The sequence below is a fragment of the Leptosomus discolor genome, chromosome 16 (assembly GCF_034619465.1).
Source record: "Leptosomus discolor isolate bLepDis1 chromosome 16, bLepDis1.hap2, whole genome shotgun sequence".
NCBI classification, from domain to species: Eukaryota; Metazoa; Chordata; class Aves; order Leptosomiformes; family Leptosomidae; genus Leptosomus; species Leptosomus discolor.
This window is the reverse complement of record NC_141406.1, coordinates 7,479,712-7,502,473: the sequence shown is the minus strand read 5'-3', so window position 1 is coordinate 7,502,473 and position 22,762 is coordinate 7,479,712. Positions and strand designations below refer to the sequence as shown.

The window sequence follows — 22,762 nt, the reverse complement described above, 5'->3', positions numbered from 1 at the left end:
AAAGAGATTTCTTCAGCTGACTGTCCCGCAACTCCCTTTCTGTTGCTGACTTTCCTGTTTCAGAGTGTTCCGTCATTTTTTGATTTGTACATGCAAAATGAAAAGCTGGGCTTAAAAATTTGTCACAACAGGTCTGGAGAATTATTTGTTTACCAAACCATATGCCTGCTTTCAGAACTTTTGTAGTCAATAACCTATAAAAATTCACTTTAACTCCTTCAACTTGTGTAGATTTGTCTGGCATCTCTATTAATTGTGTATGGAAATGCTACTCATTAAATCGGTTCTTGTAGCCCTAAACTCTTGTTCTCTGCTTCCTAGAAGTGCCATATAACCGGGCAGCATTTTGTGTCAACCAGGGATGTCTAAGATGTTTCCAAGTCCCGCTGTGTTCTGGCATAATTCAGTGAGGTGAATCGGGTGCTCTGGGGACCCTTCTCGTCCGTCTGGGCTACTCGCACACCAGCGAGGCAATAGCTGCCTCCACGAGGAGGGGCCACGGTATTGAGAGGCAGCCGTGTTACAAGGGTGTTTCTTGGGCAGAGGGCAGCTCGTAGTTTCACCACTACGAGACACGTTGTCTGCAGTGGGTTACAGGCTGGAAACGGGAATATTGTGTTTGGAAAGCTCATACTGCAAGGGCTGCCTGCTGTATTTTAACACTGGAGATTGTAAATGTAGTGGAATAGACAAAATGGTGTGCGTTGCACTGTTAATTTGAGGGAGTCTTTTATTTCCACCGACTTTCTCTGCAGTTACAGCTAGTGACCCACTTTGAAAACACTCTCGGGCACTAGAGCTGCGCCGTACAACGTGGCAGAGGGTCACGGAACTTTTGAGTGAGTGCAGGTAGTAGGCAGGCTGAAAAAGGGCTTTTGTATGAATAAAAGGAAAGGCTGGAAAGAGGGAAGAACCGTTTATTCACATCTTTCTCAACTCATTCTTTGCTCTGATTTTTCCTTTGGGAGGGTGGCACCTGGTAGGCTAGGAATTTTCAAAAAATAACAGGGATTTCATATATCTGTTTGTGAGCACACCTGGATGTGTTGAATATTTTGCAGTAGTAATTATGTCTGCACACCTGCTGGTTTCAGTCCCAAATCAGTTTGCCAGACATACCTAGAGAGATTTATTTCTGCTATACCTGAAAAAGCTCTTTTACCACTGAGTTTTTACTACGCTAAATAAGCCTAAAGAAAAAAAGAGGAGGATTTTTTCTTGTCTTTTTTGAGCCATTGGTATCTCAAACCGAACTGTGGAGTTTGTGGGGGGAGGAGGGTGTTTGGATGATATTTTAATAGCAATTTGTTTTTGCTTCAATGTGTGATAGAAATACAAGTGACAGGAGTGGGAACAGGAGAGTTGCTGAATTCTGCTGGAATTTTTCCTGTGGGAATCTGTTAATGTTTTTAATTCTCTGAGAGATTTTTCTAAGGTAATCCTTTTGACATTTACATATTTTAAATGACTCTCATTAAATAAAAGCTTAACTTTTTTATATCAAATGCTGAAGTGATGATACTGGAATACCACTGCATTGACATTCAAATGATTTGAAGATTATTCTAATTGCAGCCTAAACAAAGTAGGTTTTGTGAGGGATATTAATAGTGAATTGTTCTTTAAAATAACATAATTTTGAAAGAAATTAAATTGTTCTGGCATTTAGTAGAAGCAATTTTTTAGACAAAACCCTTTTTAGTGCCTAATGCATGGTGCATGTAGCTGTTTGCTAATTGAAACACTGATTTGAACAGCTGGGTTTTCCACTCCTCGCTCATGTAGCAGAGACAGGCTATGCAGGAGCCCAAGGGTTTGCAACGCACCTTGTGAAAAATACTGCTGGTTGTCTGTGTCATAGCGGAGTGTAGCTCAGCCCCCGAAGGAGGATGCTCTTACCAGCACAGAGAAGGATGGAAGAAATAAAAAGTGGAACATCTTTTAAAAAACAAGAGCGTGATGGTGAGGTGTGGCATCTCTTACTGGTGATACCCTCTTGCAAACAAATAATGCCATAAACAGAATGATTCCTATCTTTTAACATCCTTTCATAGGAGGCAGGAGTCATAGCATGAGGATATCTTAGGGACAAACGCATGGTCTAGCCCTAAGATGCTTTTAAATGAACTTTCTTCTGTAGGTTGCATGTTGCTTGTCAAGCCCTTGAGACAGATTTCTCTCTCAGACCAGCCTAAATACTAAGCAAATTCATTTAATTAAATTTGCTGCAGATATCCCCAGTTAACAAGAACAGATTGGTCTCCCTGAGGCTAGATGGAGTTAACAAGAAAATAAATGTTGTGCTAATTAGAGAACTCATTTTCAGACACCTGGAGTGAAACTTGAAAAAGTCTTAGAGATTTAGGATTGAAAATTCATTTGAAATTGAGTCTTAGGCTTCTAAATCACTTGGGCACTTTTGAAAAATTTACCCAGGGGCTTTAACCATTGCACAGACTTATTTAGTGTGTTTGTAGCTGTCAGCTTAGCAGAGCGTTCTCTGTTAGTATCAGTATACCTGGTATATTTCTTTATCACTGTAACTAAGGTAGAGATATTGAGCTACCTAGTGAGTTGAAGGTAGGCTGAATGTCATTTTTTTTGAGGATGCTTATGTGTCAACAGGAACAGATGGATGCTTTCTTGGAGTTTTTAAGGCACCAAATTTCCATCTATTTGTGACCTGATGGGACTTTCTGTTGATTTAGGTACCTAGGAACTTTTAATTAAATCTTGGTCTTCAGTGACTTGTCCAAGCTCATGGATGAGGAAGACAGCACAGATACATTTTTATAGTTCAGCACTTTCTGGAAGAAAAATGAGGCGCTTAATACTGTCACATTGCTGTGCATCTGCTGAGTCATTATAGGAAGTAATAAGGAATCAACTCATATGCCAAATAAAAATGACATAAGTTTAATATTAAGCCAAATTTCCAGATTCATATATCTGATTAGCAAAAAAGCAACTGAAGAACCAGGCTCTGAGGAGCAAAAAGTCGCTTCGTTTGCTTACAGCTTGAAAGTATGTTTTCAGTTCTCGTTTTTTTTCCTGTAGCCAGTCTGAGGATTTTTCTGAAATATTGTCCTTGTAAAGACATGCATTAGTAGCGTCTGTTTCATGCCAGGTAACCCTTCCCACAACCACGCACACACTTGCTGTCTGTCAGCAAAAACTTCTGTGTCAGTAATTAGAAAAATGCTATTAAAAACCTACCTTGTAATCCCAGATAGCCTCTGGGTTGACTCAGTTCTGTTTTGTCTTCCTTGCTTGGTGCAATAACCCAGGATCGTTCCACCATGAAGAGGGATCCCGCTCCTCTGACGAGCTGCCCAGCTACTATTTTACTTATGTGGTTCTACAAAGTGTTATTTTGAGGGCAACAGCGTACAGCTGTAGTGTCCTAAAGAGGTGACCTTTGGTGACAAAACCCCTAGTCTGACAGGTTTATAACACAGGTGGAGCGTCTTACAGACGGGCACTTGGGAGCTGGATCTCACCATGGGGGCAAACCTGTACATCGTGTAATCATCTGAAAATTTACTCCAGCCTGTCATGAGTCTAGATCATCAGACATCGTCATAAAACAGATGAGTCAGGGCACTAAAACATGGAGGTTATCCACTGAGCTCATTATTTTCATACCTAATTACACAGTGCTATTGAGGGAGAACTGCATATTATGCTGAAGAATCCTGTTTCATCACTAGCCCTAAAAGATAATTGTGTTTAATTAGGACCTATAGATACCATGGTGATTACTGATCTATAAACACTCAAGGTAGACCTGCAGGTGAGGTGCAATAGCAAGTGCATCCATTAAACACAATTCAAAAGCTGATACTGAGGTGAGGTGACAATTAAAAGTTGAGTTCTTTTAATTTACCATGCAACATGTAGCTCTAGCGCTCTGTTCTGGTTCTCTGCAATTCTTCTCCTGTGAACCAGCAGGTAGAAAATCACCTGCTGGTCTTCCCTTACTGAATATAGAAAATTTTGTTTAATCCGGTGCATGCATGAATGGGAAAGAGTGATGAGAGTTGGCACCTGTAGTGGCGGAAGCTGTCCTCTTCTGTGTGAGGTCAGCTCAGAAGGGAAGAAGCAGAAATACAAGCATGGCTAGTAATGATACAGATAGAGCAGTAAAAACTTCTCATGGTGAAAACATTTCTTGTAATGCATTTTCCAATAAATCGCAAATTGTACTTACAAAGAAGCTGCTGGTTACCTTGTCCCTGCACAGGTCTGGAGGGTCATTTGCAGCGAGTCAGAATGTGGAAAAGTCGTCCTTGTCCTTCTTGGGTGCTTGTGCAGAACTGCCTGCACAGGTGTTAATGTGAATGGAGATACTTGGTGAAGGCGCCAGATCAGTAAGAGCGTGCCTAATCAGATCACACAAGCTGTCCCTGTGAGTTCATAATCGATTGTCCTTCACATTTCCCGTGGTAGACAGGGCAACGTGCTTCCGCGTGTGCTTGTCCCGTTCTTTGCTGACTCGGACCACATGTGAACCAGTGACATAAAGCTGAAAGCATCCGTCTCTCTTTATTGAGCCTTTGGGGAATACAAACCCGTTGGAATAAAATATTTAACACAGTAGTCACCAAGTTAGTGTGAAATACTGCATTTCAAGTAACCATGCTTGGAACTGAAAATTCAAGCACTTGGGAGTACTGGGATTCTTGTGTAAAAATGATCATAACTCTAATCTCATCTGAAATTCTTTTCAGTTGATGTGCTCACTGCAATACTTTTCTGTAAACGGTTGTGAGTGGAAAGCACAGAAGTAGTATTTTTATGGGGAGGAAGGGGAAAGGCTTGCCAAGGGGCTAAGTGGAATGATAAATTGCTTACCCACTGAAATTATGGGTATCCAGTTTCTTGTGTTTTGTAGCTCTTCCTTTTTGCAGCAGGGAGAACAGCTGAACAATTTTGTCTTTACAAGTGCACAAGAGGTGCATACACATGGCCAGCTCAGCACTTACCTTGCTTAAAAAGGAATGCAGCAAAAAGCAGATTTGACAGCTGCTTGATCGGTCGATGTTGAGAGGAAGGACTTTACGCTGCACCCTGTGGCAAATAGAAATAGCGCCCAGGGATGAGAATTTGAAGAGAGTGACCAGGAAAAGCAAATGCCCTGAGAAGAATATATTTCAAGTTGTAACTTCACTTTAGGCTGCCTTACCCTCTATGATATCTGTGTCTTCTCCTCACTCCCCCAGTCCCTTGCTCGGATGGCTCTGCCGCCCCCGGATCCACAGTTTGTTCTCAGAGGTACCAGTGCTGCAGTCCACACTCTGCATTTTTCCTGTGGAGGCCAAGAACCTGATGTCCCCGTTCTTTTCTCTGGGTAAGTAAACCAGCATTTCTGTCTGAGTTGAGCACCCTATGGACATCTCCTTTGAAAACGAAGTGTATTATTTAGATAAATTGTATCTGGAGAAAACAACAAAACGCATGGTTGGTGAATGATGCGTGTGTTATCTCTGTACATGCGGAAAAGTGTCATACTGTCTTATCGGGTTGTCGGCCGTGGTCACACTAAAAACGTCTGTTCTTACTGCCAGGTCTGAGAATGGGTTTGTTCATGTCTGGAACCTGAAAACACACAGAGTGGACACAACGCTGGATGGCCACGGAAGAAAATCTGTCTACTGCGTGGAGACACTGGGTGGTAAAAACAGGCTCCTCAGGTTAGCACAGCAGGCAAAAAACAGTGAAATAATTGGAAATGTAAAGAAGTACAAAAATACCGGAAAACTATAGAACAAAAAGTGGAAAAAATGATACGATTAATTTCTTTATAATATATATGTGATGACATCACAACTTGGAGTCCATAGTGTCCTTATTGAGATCAGGGGATGTCTTTGGGGAAAGAAAATACACTTGCATTTGAAGGTGACAAATGCATCGCAACTGCTTCTCAAGGAAGACCAAAATTGATATAGTGAGTTTATAAATAGAGGGGAGAGGGAGAAAAGATAAGGAAGGAAGTGAAGAGTCAGAGATGGAGAATGGAAGACTGAAAATGAGCAAGAATGCTGAGTTGCACACCTCTGCTTTGTTGTGAAATATCTTCTGGTCTCGTTTAGCAAGGGAAGGTCGGGAAGATTTGTGTACTTTGGATTAGACAGGTGATCTAGTGTAGATGCCAAGGTGTCTGTATGACTAGGAGGTGTTCTGGCATGCTTATCTAGAGAAGACATCTCTTATAATACACAGTGGAACTCATTAGCATTTATATTTGTTATCTGCTTAAGTACAATTATCAACACTCTCCCCCATAAAATCATATTGAATGAGCATTGTTTGTATAATTGTAGAGTTTTTCCATACCTCTATTTTTGCTGTATGTGTATAACAGTTCACACAGCAGTGCAATTTTAGGACAGCAGTTACCTGTATTTTTTGTTTCTGTGCTCTAAAGCTAAATCACAATTTCTTGCAGTACCACATTGTTTGGATGCCCAGTGCTGTAAATGTTTTGACACTCAGGTGAATAGCAGATGGGAGTTTCTGTGTTGATGTTGAAGAAGTCCCAACAGTCTGTTTTGGTTTCATACTTCCATCAGGTGACACTGCTAATTAAAGTAAGAAGTGGGTAAGGGATTTTTGATGATTCCCTGTCCCAGGTGATAACACAAGGACACATACCCTGCACTGCTGTAGTTTGTGGACTGGAAGCTTCTCCACAGTGGTACTTTGTTCCAGAGCCAGTGGGATCACATAAATGTGTAGCAATTAATGCTGTGCCCTTTGTCTGGCCTCCTTGGTCTTGCTGTCTGGGACCAACACACAGACTTGTCTGCGGGACGGAGGGGCGTGCGGAGGAGTCTCTGTGTGTGCTGCCGGTTCTCTGGTTTTGGCTGGTTTAACCACAATGTTTCATGGTTTAACTCCTGCTACTCCCTGTGCTGCCAGTCCCTCTCCTGTTGTGTCTCCACACATCTACAGTCGTAACAGTCTTCTGTGCCCTCCCTGTGGCTGTGGGAAGTTGACCGCTGAATAACTGTAGCTTTTTATTTATCCTTGGTGAGGTCTTTGCTGTCTTGCTATTTGTCTTTCAGCTGTCAACATGCCTGACGTTTCTATTTCATTGCTAGGCTGAAGGAGTGTTGAATGTGTAACTCTGGATACTTTTGTTTCCTTTTAAATTAGATCTAATCAATGGTAAAATGTAAGTATTTTTATTATGAATATGTTCAAATACTCATGAGACTTTATAAATATATACACACATATTAATAGCATAACTGTGTCCGATCAAGTCTCTCTTCCCAAGGAAACGTGGCTGGCTGTGACTGCAGTGTATCTGACGGATGCTCAGGTCCTCCCTCCTCCCAGTAACTTTTGAACCCATTGGCCAGTTCTGCACTCAGCAGAAGGGTGGTGGTCTCAGTGACACTGAGTTCCAACACATTTCGTGAAAGACCCCAAAAATACCCCCACAGAAGCTGTGCTAAGCTCACTCCTTTGCTGCCTGTTAAAGACCCAACTTGAGATGCTAACCTGCAGGAAGCCAGGCTTTCTCATGCCTGCTCATGGATAACTTGTTTTACTGTAACAGTCAGGGTCGTGACCAGAGGATCTGCTTGTGGGATTTAGCAGAGGGACGGACTTCAGTGACGGATTCTGTCTTCACGGAGAATGTGGGATTCTGCAGATGCTCTCTGTTAAAGGTGGCACAGGGACGCTGGTTAATGGCCATGGCAGCCAAAGCCCTGGAGGAGGTAGGAAGTATCTCTTTTTCTGGTGCTTGGGACATTGCCTTTGGTTTTGAAATGACATCGTTGAGAAGGGGAAACATCATTGCTCGCAAATTCTCTGCTCGAGAGAGAGGGCAGCCCAAGGAACCTTTGGGGCTTCTAATCACTAATTTTACCTGCCAGAAAGATGACTGAATTATATAAGTCGTGCTGTAAAGCAAGGATACCACCCCAAGATTTGTCCGACATTTAAGTATTTGCAGCTGCTGCTGGTCTTTCACATGCAGGCATTTTGAAAACTCTTCTGGTGCTGCTGAATACTGTTAAAGGGGAACAAGAGTCCTTCTGGGGAGCTAATGGTCAGAAAGTCTGTCATCAGATGGAGGTACTCATCTTCCATCTGAAGCTGAAAGTCGTGTTTGGTGAGAGAAGGGGAGGTGCAGGTGATTTGTAATGCGATATGTGGTCTTTCACCCCGGGCTAATTCTTTAACTGGTACTTCGGCTGGAAATAGTTGAATTACTATTAGCGGCCAGAGGTTTGCTCAGTGTGAGATAATTGCAGGGTCCGTTTCAGTTCCTACTGGGTAAGTCCACATTTAATACCCATTATCACAGCAATCATCGACTGACAGCTTTGTTGGCAATTTCCACTTCTGCTTTGTAGAAATTGTATTTTTGTTTTCTTTGAAGGACTATTTGAGGGCATGACACAAAAATAAATTATTTCAAATACTTGACACCAAAATACCAAAAATCTGAAGAAAAAAAGAAGTGGCATAAATATGAAAAGAAATATTGTAGCTAATTGCAAATTGTTCATGAGCATAAAAGGTCACATGCTTTTCTGGACTATAGGATGGTATCTTGAAGCTGAAAGTTGCATATTTTATATATGAAGTAATAAGTGCTTGTATTGCAAGAAAATGTGAACTTTTTACTATGCAGAAATGGAGCACATATTTAAGTACTTCGTTGGCCCACAGCCAGAATGTTCAGCCTTTCACAGAACTGTGTATGCCTGTAGACACTGCACCAGTAACTACAACCATCCCACGTCCCATACCTTGTTCCGATCAAACAAAGAACTCTCTCCATTTACAGCAGTGCTCAATAATATTTAAGTTAAACAAAATTGCCAAGTGCATTCTTGTGTCAGCCAGAGAAGAGTTTGAGTGTCAGGCAAGAGTACACACACACATTCTGGTGACAAAGAATTAGATAATCATCTGATCCAAAGAGAAGACATTTACCCCAATGTCCCTTACAACTCTTCTCTGGTTTATTTTCATTTGTTTGCTTGGGCCCTGCAAACTGATAATAACATGCTGTCTCCTGAGGTAAAGGAGTTCCACTCTGTGTATGAACCTTTACATTAGAACTGTGTCAGGTTTCAATAAGTTCACAAAAGCTCCCATAATATATAGTGCTTCCAAATAGGCAGCACTCTGTGAGACACAGTACATTTGCAGCTTATGATTAAAATTAAGACTTAATAAGTGTTTATGCTTGGCTGGTGCCCAAAAAAAGAGTAATTTTGTCTTAAAGCAGGTTCAGTCCATAAATAATGAGATCTGAACAGGCATTTATTTGTTCATGATTGCATTTAAATCACCAATTATGAGTTACACGCACTTTTCTTGCCAATTTGCCAGAAACATGTTAAAAGCTTTATTAATGTGAAAAAGAAAAAGGGTGTGTTTCCTTGTGGCCAGTTTTAGCCACCCAGGAACACTATTAACCTCAGGCAAAGGCAAATCTTTCTCCTATTAAGCAAAACCAATATAAACACAGAACTTCAAGTTTTAGGTTACAGTTGTCAAAATATATGAAATAGTATTTATTTCTAAGGCTCAGTTGCCTCTAATGCAGACAGTCTCTGAACTGTCAATCTGGCATAGGCAGCTCATGCCTGCCTGCTTTCTGCAAAAAGCTTTGCTCGTCTTTGTGGTTTTCTTTGTCCTTTGCAAGCCCAAATGTAGACCTTGTACCACTTCATCCGTTTTTAATCAAGGTAAAGCGAAGGAGGTGGTTTTTTTCTTTTAACCTGCAGAAGTGCATTTATCACAGTGCACTCATCCTTCCTTATTATGTAAAATTTCCCGTTTCAGCCCTGTCCAGGAGGCAATGCCCTTTGGAGAGCCAGTGATGAAAGACACAAGATAAGAGCAGGTCATCTTCATATTTATAGCCCATTTCCTGCAATAGCGAACTTGGTCATTACGTTAATAGCGAGAAAGTTGCCAAGAGAAAAGCATCTTTCTTTAAGAGTGCAGCTCCAAAGAACCAGAACTCCCAGGTGATCGAGCTTTGGTCTGTTCATAGCTTTGGTCTACGTACTGGATGGCTCTTTGCTGTAGTCTCCATTCCTCAAATCTGGACAATAGTTTCCTGCTCCATTGCTAAGTGGCTTTAGAAAGTGTTCTGTATATTGTCGATTTGCGGTCCGAGAGTGCAGCTGGCTTTTGGCAGGCCAGCCGACAACCTCTAGAAATAGGAAGATGTTCTGGCAAGCTTTGAACTAAAGGTTGGGGATTGGAAAGCCATCGCAGCTGCCGCGGTCTTGACTGATGGCTCCCAGGGGAGCCGTATTTGTGTGATACCTCATCTCAGATGCTTAAGGAAATTCGCCTGACTGGGGCTGTCCAACAGCACTGCTGGGCTTTTGCACGTTCTGAAATAGGCTGGTGGTGCTGGATGCATCAAATGTTTGAAGTCCTTTAATTTTTATGAGATAATGCAGACAATTGTTTATTTAATGAAAATAAAAGGTCACCTGTGCTGGTTTTGGCTGGGGTAGAGTTAATTTTCCTCATAGTAGCTAGTATGGGGCTGTGTTTTGGATTTGAGCTGGAAACAGTGTTGATAATTCAGGGATGTTTTAGTTACTGCAGAGCAGCACTTACACAGAGTCAAGGCCTCTTCTGCTTCTCACATCAGCGAGCAGGCTGGGGGTGTACAAGGAGTTGGGAGGGGACACAGCCGGGACAGCTGGCCCTAGCTGACCAAAGGGATATCCCAGACCATGTGACGTCATGCACAGCAACGAAAAGCTGGGGGGGGGGTCGGGGGGAAAGAAGGGCAAAATGCTCAGAGTGATGGCATTTTGTCTTCCCAAGTACCCGTTCTGTGTGACGGAGCCCTGCTTTCCTGGAGATGGCTGAGCACCTGCCCGCCGTTGGGAAGTGGTGAATGAATCCTTGGTTTGCTTTGCTTGTGTGTGTGGCTTTTGCTTTACCTGTTAAACTGTCTTTATCTCAAGCCACCAGTTTTTCTCTTTTACCCTTCCAATTCTCTCCCACCATGGGGGAGTGAGCGAGCAGCTGTGTGGGGCTGAGCTGCCGACTGGGGATAAACCATGGCATCTCCTTCGTGATGAAGTACGCATTTGAGGAACAGGGGTGTTCCTGGCAGCGAGAACCTAAGAACTTCTGTTTCTCCATAGTTCCAGGCTTGAGAATCAGCCCAGAGCAAGACACCTCAGTGTCAATCAAGAGACTCAATACTTTCCAGTGCCAAATTGCAAAGGCAAACTCCCCTGATCTTGCCTGCCATTGTCCTGAGGTGGAAATGAGCTACGTCCTTAGCAGGGGAAAGACTTGCCCCATGCTAAAAAAAAAACCCCAACCCCTCAAAAAATCAGATCTATAATTCATTGCCATCAGTGCAAGCAACAGCGGAAGCTGCTACATAGACAGAGAGCAGGTGTTTAACAAAATATTGTCTGACCCTGCTTTGACTAGGGTCAGGCAGTACTGCGTCACAAATACCTGTATGCCATCGCTGCTCCAGCCGGCATCAGCAGATGATTCTGGGTTTGCATTTTGTTAGTGCAGTCAGCCAGTAAATAAAAAAATGCACCTTAGAGATATGTACATATGTTGCCTATATTTCCATGCAAGCTCTGTGTTACCATGACAGAACAGAGAAGACAACGCAAGTGTCCACAAGTGAATATAACAAAGAAAGCTGCAACAGAGATAGAAAAGGGGGAAAGGGAGAGGAAGTGGGGAAGTGTTTTCAGATGAAGCAGTCTGCAGTATTTCTGGTGTATGCACAATGTCACCCACTGTGTGGGAAGAAGACTTTAATACAGACTGAACAGAAGAGTGGAAGAAGAGAGTGTGTTTGTTCTAGGAGTTTTGTCTGGTCTTTCCTAAAACAATGCATTTATTTAGATAGCTGAAGATTCCCTTACAGCTCCAACTTAACATGCATTCCTCAGTTTCCTCCAGACAGTTTTTAGTGGAAGAGCTTATACTAGCCTTAATCACCTTAAAAGACTTGTGTTTTTAACAGCAGAATTTTGACCTGGAGCCTGACCAAATATTCTTGTTTTCCTGATGTCAGGTTCAGGTTTTGGAGCTGCCATCCAAGACGTCAGTCTGTACCTTGAAGCCAGAGGTGGGTGCCAAGCTGGGCATGCCCATGTGTCTGAAGTTGTGGCAGGTAAGGCAAGAGCGGCTGCTAATTGTGAAATGTTTTCCCTGTGATTCATTTTATATGAAGCACATGAATCTTTCTTCACTTGGATTTTGATTTATTATCAAACCAATCAAGTAATTATACTATTAAAGGGGGGAAAGATTTGTGAACATCCTTAATGTAACTTTCAGAACTTTCCAAGCTTTAATGGAAGATTTGCAAATGCTCAAGGAAAGCTTTGTATCCTTAGGATAGATAGAGTTTTTGCATCAATCAAGAGGCAAATGAATGACTTACCAAAGTCAGTTGTTTGATATGGTTTCTCGCTGCATTATGAATGATGAGAAATGATTGGGTTACTTAAAAACAGTGATTTTAATGGCAGGTTACATTCGCTTCAATGCCCTCAGGACAAGGAAGCACTCTGCGAACATTTCTATTCCAGACGTACAATAGGAACAAAATATCTGTGGTACTATTGACTTTGGACAAAAAGATAAATAAAAGCAGTTAAGGAAAAAAACCCACATTTGCAGAGTATCCAGCAAATAATGTTTATGGGGTGCCAACAGTGAAAGACAAGCAGTACAAAAAGGCAGCAGCAGAGGGAGGAAGGCGTTTAGGTGATTGGCTCTAAATGTCCAAAGAACTGGTGGCACAGCTGGTTCCCAGTCCAGCCCCCCCAACCTGTAGTTACAGGTCTGCAGTACCATCCGAGCTGATTTCAAGTGTTACTCCTTCAGGTTCATCTGAATATTTGCATTGCTTTCAATTGGAAAAATTATCAATCAGTTGTGAATTTGAGGCCTTAGTGCCTTCACTCAGGGTCCTGAATGACTGACGTCTAGAGGAATTCAGTTGCTGACTTCAGACAAAGGCAGGAGAGGCCACTGTTCAAGTCCTATGCTGTAATTAAAAACTAGGGGGGAAAAAAAAAAAAAAGAAGGAAAATTAAATAGACTGATTAGACTTTCATTAAACAGAAAGTTTCTCCTAAAAATGCACGCAGTGTTCGGTACTCAATGAAATGAATGGGGCTTTCTGTCTCCTGGACATTTTTTAATAAGATGAAGATAACTGAGGAAATGTTCAGTGTTGAAAATTTTGTTGCCGGTATAAAAAGTCCTCTGTCTTGCCATATTTTCTACATGCGTTAATATTGCAATTCCTCTAGGAAGCAGAGCAGGTGCAGAGTCTTAATTTTATGTAGTTTTTAATTTTGTTGCCAGTGGGGATAAAGCAGAAGACTGGGAACTGGGAGAGGTAAATTATTCCATGCAAATTCTGGCTTTGGGAAGTCACCACAACTTCCTAGACTGCAACAGGCAAGGATAGATCATAATCCCTTACAGTCTCACAGCTGTATTTGCTCGTCTGCAAATGTGTGCAACTGGGTTTAAAAGCATGGGGGAGGAGGATGCTCTTACGGGCGAACAATTACAGGTGGTGTACCAAAGTGATGCTCTGCCTTCTGGTTTGTGGTTTCACTGGAAGTGGCTGGTTGAGTAACCTGTAACCATAAAAGCAGAAGCACACGAGCTAACCCAGCTGCACCCTTCCTCAACAGAGGCCATCCAGGATTTCTCTGTACGTTACTGCATTGGGCGATGTAGACATACCAGGAGATGAGCACTCCCCAGCCCGTCGCTTATGGGCAACGCGTTGCCTAAGAGACTGTTTGACTTTGCTTATGGCGCAGTAAATCAGCATGTTGAAACAGCAGCTGACATGGAGAGAGCCACATAATGGGCTGAAGGGAGTATGCTCAGGGTTGTTGTCCTACAGGAGTTTGGGGGCTGCAGCCATGTGTCTCCATATTTTTCTGTATGCCAATAGAAAAAGATCCAGGTATCAGGGAAACAATGCACCTTACCAGCAGCGTCATGAGTTACAAACCTTACTACAGAGCAGAAGGAAACTGAGGCTTAGGTTAGGCTTGGAGATTAAGCCTCACTGGCTTCTCCTGAGCAGTTAAAAAGCTTGCAGCTGTTTATTTTGTTGTTCGGAAGCTTTTTTTCCCGCTAATTTTACTAGGTCTGTCCTTAAATGTTCATTCAATGGGGTTTTTTCCTTGTAAGGTTCATATTCTTAAATACATTGTCCCTTCAGCTTCACACCTCCCTGCTATTACTAATTGGGTGGAGTAAGATTTGCAGGAGGAAGGACAGGCTTCCCTTAAATTTTTTGCACTCCCTGGGGAAGGCATCATATTGCGTAACGGTGCGAACGAAATAATTCAACATGAATAATACATGTAGAAACTGGAAACGTAGAGTTATTACTTTATATAAACTATAGCAATTATTCCTATTGAGTTGACAGCAGATCACCTTTTCTTCCTTCCTTGACAGTTATCCAAATGCAACAACAAAACGTTCTGCTTAGGAAGAACAATGATTTATAATTTAATTTTTCCACTGAAACAGAACATGAATGGTGAAGACTTTTCGCCAGAAGTGTCCGTTATTAGGAACTGAAATAAATAGGCCGTTGTGAACCACTGCTGGGTGAGTCCAGGCATCAGGCTGAGCTCCCCTGACCTTTCAATAGCTTTTATTTTTTAGGCTCAAGCAGATGTACTCCTTGAAGTATTGCACTTCATGTGGTATGGGGAAGTCGGGAAGAAGTAGTGTGGGAGACCTTCACTTCATCGCAAACTATTTTGTTTTTAAAATAGACCAATCTTACATCTCCCTTGCAAATTACTGTTTTTCAAATCTAAGCTAAGATACCCATAGCACAAAAAAAAACCAAAAAAACCAAGGTTTGCTTGGCATTTCCCATGATGCTGAGCACTCACCTGTCTCTCTTATCTTAATGAGGGTTCCGAGCACCTATGAAAATCTGGCCATCTGGTGTTGAGGAAGGCAGAGGAGCCGCCCCTGCCCATCGTTGGCTTCATGAAAGCTACCCCTCCGGTGGAGCCCCGGGGCTCTGGAGGAGTCATGTGCTCATAGAAGAGCAGCATAAATAATTGGGGGGAGCAGGTTATGCCCAAACTGGGGGCTTTTTTTCAACTTAACTGAAGTACCTATGAACTACATTGTTTTGCTTTGAAGGTTTTACCCTTTATTAAATGTAAATAAAGTCTGAAATGCTAATTTCATTCAGATTTTCTCTTAACTTTTCTCTGGTATTAAAACCCAAGTACTCTTCTTCCAGAATACCTGATGAGTTAACATTAATTCACATATATTTGACATAGATTCATTGCTCTGACATTATATTATTTTAGCAAATCAAACATTTGACGAGAAAAATTGTGCACAGTTCTGGGCATTATGAGAGCCCTCCTTGGTGGGCCTTTCTAGCCAGAGCATGCTCCCTAAAAGAGCCTTCCCTCAAAAGAACAGGGATCTTAAAGCAAGGAATAAGGCTCCTGCAGGATCCCAGGTGTGGACAGACCTGTTCAGAAAGACTATGTAGGGGATTTCCCCTTGCTTTCCTTCTTTTAAGGGGCAATTTTCATCCCTGCTCAGTGAGATCCATTCCTTATTTAAACACTTCTTTAGGCTGAATCAAACAGAAAGAGCATGAGGCTTTTACTCCGCAGTCGTGTGACCTCAAGCACCCGTCTCTTGTTAGTTTAACTCCCCCTAGAACAAATAATAACCAGTGGGAGAATGTCTGGACCGTTCATAGAGGCAGTGAGCCTTTGGCCACTGCAGGTTTGTATCGTGACATGGACAGCCAGTGAGTTTGAAGAACCTCACTCAATAATGTGATTATTGAGTAAAAATTAATTCTTTATAAATGTCATTTACCTTTATTTTGCATTGAATACCAAACAAACAAATCCTGTAGGATCAGACGGTGTTTGGAAAGAGCCCGATAATCTGTTGGATACATTTCTTGGATGTGCCTGCATGAAGTGGTCGTAATCCCGATGTCTATGTTGGTGTTTCTTCTCCTATCGAAGTAATAACCAGCATTAACAGATGCCTATTTTTTAGTTGCTTTCCACGAGGGATTTGCAGCTTCCCTCACATAACCAGTTACTGCTCATGGGGTCATTAGTCTTTTGGCTGGAGCAATGATGAATATTTTTCTTAAGTGTGACATGTAATCCAGTAATGTTCCCTTCTTTGAGTTATTTCAGAGGCTTAAATAAATTAGGTGTCTGCCCAGGGTGCCATGCCCTTTGGCCTGTGACATCATTAATCAAAAAAGCTTTCAATTGGTTACAGTGGGACTCGGGCGCCCGTTAACCCCTTGGTGACTCACCCAGAGATTCCCGACGAGAGGTTCAGTGTTTGCCTTTAAGTACTGTGGTGCGCTTGGGTAAACGGTGCCTGTTGTAACCCTGTGCTGGGCAATGTGAAACTGGAACCTTTGAGCTTGGCACTTCTTTCAGTGTCCGTACGGGTTTGTATGGCTTCAGCGTAACTCAAAGTAGTTGTGGGTTTTTTAAAGGAGCGCAAAGTTCAGCTCCTCCAACTTCAGGCAGCCTTTTTTCAGGTGTTGTAGAGGGCAATAGGATTTTCAGGCAGAACTTTTCTATACGTGTGTATATATGTACATGTTTGTTAGACACATATTCTCTATATAAAACATAGAAATATATGTCAATATAAAAACCGTGAGTACATGTTAGCAGTTACCTAGTAATACTTTTTGTAAGTGGATGGACTATCAGGAGTTTACATTCAGATTTCCAAACTTTTCACTTCTACACCACTCAGCATTTTCATGTATTTTCTTGGTGATTGGACTGAAACCTACCTGGGGGTGATAATTTTCCTAACAGACTACTTACTTCTCAAACAATGTTACTTTTCCTCTGAGCAGCTCAGCTGTGGTTCACAGCCTTTGCTTCTGGCTGGCTATGAAGATGGATCAGTGGTCTTTTGGAATTTGTCAATGGGAAAAGCGTTGAGCCGACTTGTTTGCCACCAGGAGCCAGTGATGAGCCTTGACTTTGACTCGGAGAAGGCCAAGGGGATCTCGGGCTCATCTGAAAAGGTGCTGAGCATCTGGAGCCTCAATGAGCAACAGAACCTCCAGGTCAGGATCATTGGCCCTCCAGTGTCATTTATCCCACTTTGCACTAACAGTTTGATAGACTGAAAAAATATTTAGTCATGAAGAGGAGTTGTTGCAGATCTCTAGCTAATTAATCACAGACTGGTTAGAATGTCTGTGCTATGTGACTAGACTTAGCAAAAGATGGTGAGGATTTAAAAAAAATTTAAAAAAACCCCTCTCTCACATGTTTCTGGTTTTACCAAAGTTGCACCAGGCACACAAGCCTAGCATTACTCAAGCCATTGCCTCTGTATCTTCATTTATCACGTTACTAGTATCCAGCTCTCGGAATGTCCTAAACATTATAAATGAGTTAGTTATAAAAATGAGAAACAAAGGATTGCTTTTCCAAAGGTTCTGCTTGAATGGATAAAGCTTTCTTTCCACTGTGGGAAAGACAGAAATATTTCATGAAACACTTCACAAACAAAAAGAGTAGGAGTAGCCCAGCTAGTACCACGAGCACATGAGGTTTAGGCAACCAGCTTCCTTTGGCACCTTCAGAGCCCTAGCCGGAGACAGGGAAAATAAGTTAATTGGATAGATCAGTTTGTGTCTGAGCGACGCATACCTGGAATGGCTGGTTTAGAAGGAGGTCTCATAATCACCGGTTCAGGTTATGCTAGTGAACGGCAATAAATATTGCTTAATCTCAACTTCAGCAAGTGTTCCAACAGCGCCAAGGGGTTAAGTAGGTTTTAACTAGGTGTGGAAATGAAGTGCATAAATAAAGGTTCATGAAAATCAAAATGGCCCATGCAGAGCCTGCCCACTGCTGAGTGCTTTAACCTTTTTTAAAGTGGCAGTTGTCCCCTGAACACACAATGAACAGGACCTGAGCCAGCCCCTGTGTGCCCCTGTATCATCCTTGAGAAGAGAGCTGCTGGATATACCAATTCACGGAAGAACAATAATCGCTTTTCCAGCTTGCTGCTTTTGTGGAGGTTTTTTTCAGGTCATGTAGCAAGTTAGTGCTGTTTTCTGAATGGTGCTATAGGAAGAAAAGCAAATGCTGGGACATCCAGTGGTGACTTGTCACCAGGGGACACTGTGAAGGCACCTACTCCATTGGGCATCACCACAGAACTAGCATTTCTGGAGTGGAAGGGCACTAAGTCCCCGGTGCATGTAGTGTAAATGCATCCAGCTGAGATGAAGTTTGGAGGACATGGCACTCACCAAGGAGAATGGCTGAACTTTAATAAGCAACATGACGTGAAGTAAACGAGGCACTCTAGGCTCTGAATGGGTAGCAAAGGCATTCTAAGCCAAGTGATAAAGAAGAGTTTTGACAAGTCTGATACAAAATTATCATGGTTTGGGGTTTTGTCGTGTTTGCCCTCCCCCAGCCTCCGCCTTTCTGTCACTACTGCCACACATCTAGATGCACCTGGTGTCCTTAGCACTGGGAAGCAGAAGGAAGGTGAGCAGATAAATCCCAGTAAGAATCTTGGTATTGAGACTAGTTTTCCAAGGCCAAGGTGTCAGGAATCTGACATCATGACAGGCTTCTTAAAGCTTCAAAAACTCTGGCATTGGAGAGGAAGCTATTCCTTCATATTAATGATAGCATAACTTTTTTCCTAAATTCAAAGAAAATACTGTTCTCCACAACACATTTCAGTTATGAGTTAACCATAATGGAGGGCTACAGGTATGACTCATGGGAAAAATAAACAGTTGTTCACCTGAAATATTCCAGGTATTGTTTTCCATAAGGTATTCACATTCCCAGGAGATAGGATTAGTTACATCTTCAGTACATCACACTGAGAGACAGTAGCTTTTCTCATAAGAAATTTAAATGCCAAGTATTATAAACTGTAAGTAATGTTTCTGTGCTTCATGTATAGTGTGAATGCCCTAATAAAATGCATCTTTCATATGAGCACTAGAGATTGTCAAGAACATAGATTAAGTTTTTTTTTTCCACTATTGCATTAATAATATAAACCAGATGGGGATTTTTTTTCCCTGACATTCCAGGTACCTGAGGTAATGGTAGATGTTGGAAAGCCACTCAGTGGCACATTATTTTTATTCTAAAGGTTTAATAAGTAAACGTGGTGCATAGCTATCTGCCGTTGGAGAAATAATGACGCAATGATGGTACTTCAGCTCTGTTTTAAGTGGCAGTGTTCCAGTGTGTCAATGAATAGATGATGAAGGTAACTTCATAGTTTATTGCTATGGGGAAAGTTTGGTGTATTGTCTTCGACAATAAAGTTGCTGAAGTCATCACTGTCAGCAAATGACTGGATTGGTTATGAGCCTTCTGATTTGGACGAGATAGTGTAATTATGTGATGATGTTTGTGGTAGAATGTAGGAGGTAAACAGCTTCTGCAGGTGAATAAACAAAGCAGAACTAAGAAATCTGATAACCACAGAAGCTCCTTTATATATGACAAGAAAAAAAAATCTGTAAGCTGTAATGTAAGTGCATAAGATTTTTGGTTGGGTTGCTGAGGCTTTTCCCTCAAATGCTGAAGCTAAGGCTGATGCTATCTTGTCTATTTTTCTAATAAGAATAGGGCTTAAAGACATGACTTGGGTGTAGGAGAGGGAGATTAAAAAAAAAAAAAAAAGAAAAAAAAAGAAAAACCATAGATAGCACGTGTTAAGGAGGGAAGGAGAGGTGGATATCTGTTGGCCAGATATCTGTTGGCCTCAGCATGTCAACATTTCTTAATGCATCTGATAGCAGGTGCAAGTGTCCTTGGTCATGACTGGTTGAAAACAGCTCACCTGTTTTTACCTCTTTGTTTTCCTAATTACAATCTGGTTTTCTGGTTAGGAAATGATGTTTGTTCGCATTTGACTACAGTAGCTGCCGGTAAGTGACTGGATGGCAGAAATCCTGTTACTAGGATTTCATCTGGCTGCATATAACTTGAGCAAGTTGTTCTACTTTTGTTTTTCTCTCTTGTATTTGCAGATTATGCACAAATGCCCACTGTTCCCTCATGTTCCATAGCTAAAAGGCATCACCATTATAGGCTTCATTTTCAAGTTGTAGCTTGCTGATGACATGCAATTTCTCCCAGTCGCCCTGATTTTGCCGTATGGATCTTGCCCACATAATTGACAGTAATGATGGGAAGCACCACGCCCGGGATTGGTTATAGCCATTAGCTAATAATCTCAGTTACAGAGTGAGGCCCATCTTATGCTTGCCAGGCTGGTGATGTAAGTAGTAAATCCTTCCCTTGCCAGTGCGCGGACGCCAGCAGAAATCCCGCTGAAGCCATGTTACATTAGCGTCACTGAGGAGTCGGGAAGAACATACACACTAGCAAAAAGCACAGGGTTTACAGTAGCAGCCCTCCCAAAAGGCCACATGCAGCCTCCCACTGTTCATCAGGCTGAGCAAAACTTGCTGTCCTCTGTTCCAAATTGGCTGCAGACACATTTGTTGGGTCCTGTTTAAAGAGGGAAGTACAGAGCACGCAGGAAGCACATCAAGTTTCATTTAGCCTTTTTTCTCATCGAATTGCACATCTCTTGCTGTTTGAATATATAGCTGTTATATAGTTGAAAAATAATTGCTTATTGCTTTGTGCCTGTAAGATTACAAGGTGTGTTCATCTGAAACTAACTTTTGACAGGTGTTTCTGGAGTTTTAGTTTTCTACATCCAGCATTATAGTTACAATTATCTGCAATGAATATATTCTTTATAATCCTGTATTAAATATGCATCATGGAATGTCTTCAAGGAGGAAAGCTACTCACACGTAATATGCTTGTCAATCCCTTCCTGCCTCAGAAAAACAGCAAACACCACACAGTGTATTCAAACATGCACTGAATTATATCAAGCTTTGGTACAAGATAACTGCAGGTTCAGTCTTAAGTAGATGGTGGCATTAATGCACCATTTCCAACTGTGCTTATAGATAACAGCACTTCAAGGTCAGCATATGCTCAAAAGTTGTTCTCCATGCTGTGACAAAAGCTAGACTATTTCAACATGCATGTGTGAGCGCGCACACACACACACACACTCTCTCTCTGGTGCATATACTGCCTGCGTTTCAGAGGTGAGCTGCTGACTAATACACATTAGCAGAGGTGAGAACAGCAAAATGTATTACATTACGCTTTTCCTCTTTGCTTCAGGGAAACTCGTGTCAGTGAAGTGAAAACTTCTCTTTCCAAGGGCTAAGTCCTGTGCAGCCCCAGTGCCTCCTGAAGGAAGCCTTCCAATTTAATTGTGCCCCTCAGAAACTTGTGCCCCAGTAGTCTCCAAACAGTAACAAAAGGCTTCCAAGATTGAAATCAATAACTTGGTCATAATCCCTTTCTTGGAATTTGGTGTAAATAAAAGTCTCTTGGGAAGGAGTACTAGAAATACAGATTTCCTGACACTGTAACCTAATTCCTGGAAGGGTTCCTTTCTCAAGACTCTGGTAAATGCTACCACAGCTTATTGGGGTTTCTGTGAGGGGCCACAGTAGTAGAAATAAATAGCAGGTAGTTTAAACATCAGCTCAGAATCTCATCATGGGAATGTTGCAAAGTAGGGGAAGTATATGGCCGTAGGTCTGAACGCCACTCATGCGAGAATAGCTGGAAGAAAGAAAAGAGCAAAGCTGCGTAGTCTGGTTCTCAAAAACCTTGACTCAGAGCTTCACTTGTGACAGAATATAAATAGCTTTAAATGCAGTGTAAACTAAAAACATACATACAAGAGATGCTTTTATTTTTAGAGAACGGTGCTGGAGATAGGCTCAAGTTAAGGTCTTTTCCATCTGTCTGTAATTGTTCTCACAAAGGCATCATCCAGCACGTGGTGAAAAGCTCCATACTACCTATGTGACACCAGTGTATATGGATGGGCAGTATACCTTCTAGAATCCCCAAAGGCTCCTTTTTCTTCTGTTTTAAACAATTAGCGCTCATCTATAACTTTCTCACGCAGGTTTACAAAACACACACACTTGTCAATGCTGGCATATCGGATATCGCCATCCGTCCAGACCAGAAGATTTTAGCAACAGCAGGATGGGATCATCGCATCAGGATCTTTGGCTGGAAAAAACTGAAGCCCTTAGCAGTGCTGGACTACCACTCAGCGACTGTCCATTGTGTGTCCTTCTCAGATCACAAAAACCCCAGGGAGAGACTGCTGGCAGCTGGCTCAAAAGATCACCGCATCAGTATCTGGTCAATATATACTCAGACGTGACATGGACTAGGAAAACAGGATTGGTGAAGCAATTCTTTACACTGTAATTCAAACCTGGATGTGGGGAAGTAGGAGAATGTATTTCCAGGCTGAAGTGAGAGTCCTAGATTAATTCTAGTGCTGCTTGTTCAAGCTGCAAGTTTTGTTTTACAGAGAGGGAAGTGGATGTTTTTAAAATTCGTAACAAGCACAGCAAGGCCAGTCACAAACAAAGACACAGAACAAGTCACTTTGAGTTCTGCTACAGGTTTTGCAGCAGCTTTTCTTTGGCAGGTTGCTTAAATAACTTGTGCCAGTATCTTTTGTGAAAAAGGACTGGAATCCCTCAGACTGTGGTGGGGGCAGAATATGTCTGTTTGTAAGTCATTTATGTACCCAGGAATCTGAATCAGTGTAAAATATCACTCTTTCTTGA

At 42.0% G+C, this 22,762-nt stretch overlaps 1 protein-coding gene across 1 annotated transcript; it reads left to right on the top strand.

Annotated features, from left to right (window-relative positions):
- The first annotated feature begins 5,234 nt into the window (after positions 1-5,234).
- On the top strand, positions 5,235-22,762 carry GNB1L (G protein subunit beta 1 like). The gene is made up of 6 exons (XM_009951807.2): positions 5,235-5,350; positions 5,568-5,693; positions 7,571-7,733; positions 12,059-12,157; positions 16,922-17,137; positions 22,081-22,762. The coding sequence occupies exons 1-6, from the start codon at positions 5,235-5,237 to the stop codon at positions 22,345-22,347; spliced, it is 987 nt and encodes a 328-aa protein (XP_009950109.1). The 3' UTR covers positions 22,348-22,762.

Bases quoted from the DNA above. Each gene is read 5' to 3' on its own strand.
- GNB1L (XM_009951807.2), top strand. From the start codon at position 5,235: ATGGCTCTGCCGCCCCCGGATCCACAGTTTGTTCTCAGAGGTACCAGT. The intron at 7,734-12,058 runs GTAGGAAGTATC...TCCTGATGTCAG, and splicing joins CAGCCAAAGCCCTGGAGGAG to GTTCAGGTTTTGGAGCTGCC. The intron at 12,158-16,921 runs GTAAGGCAAGAG...TCCTCTGAGCAG, and splicing joins TGTGTCTGAAGTTGTGGCAG to CTCAGCTGTGGTTCACAGCC.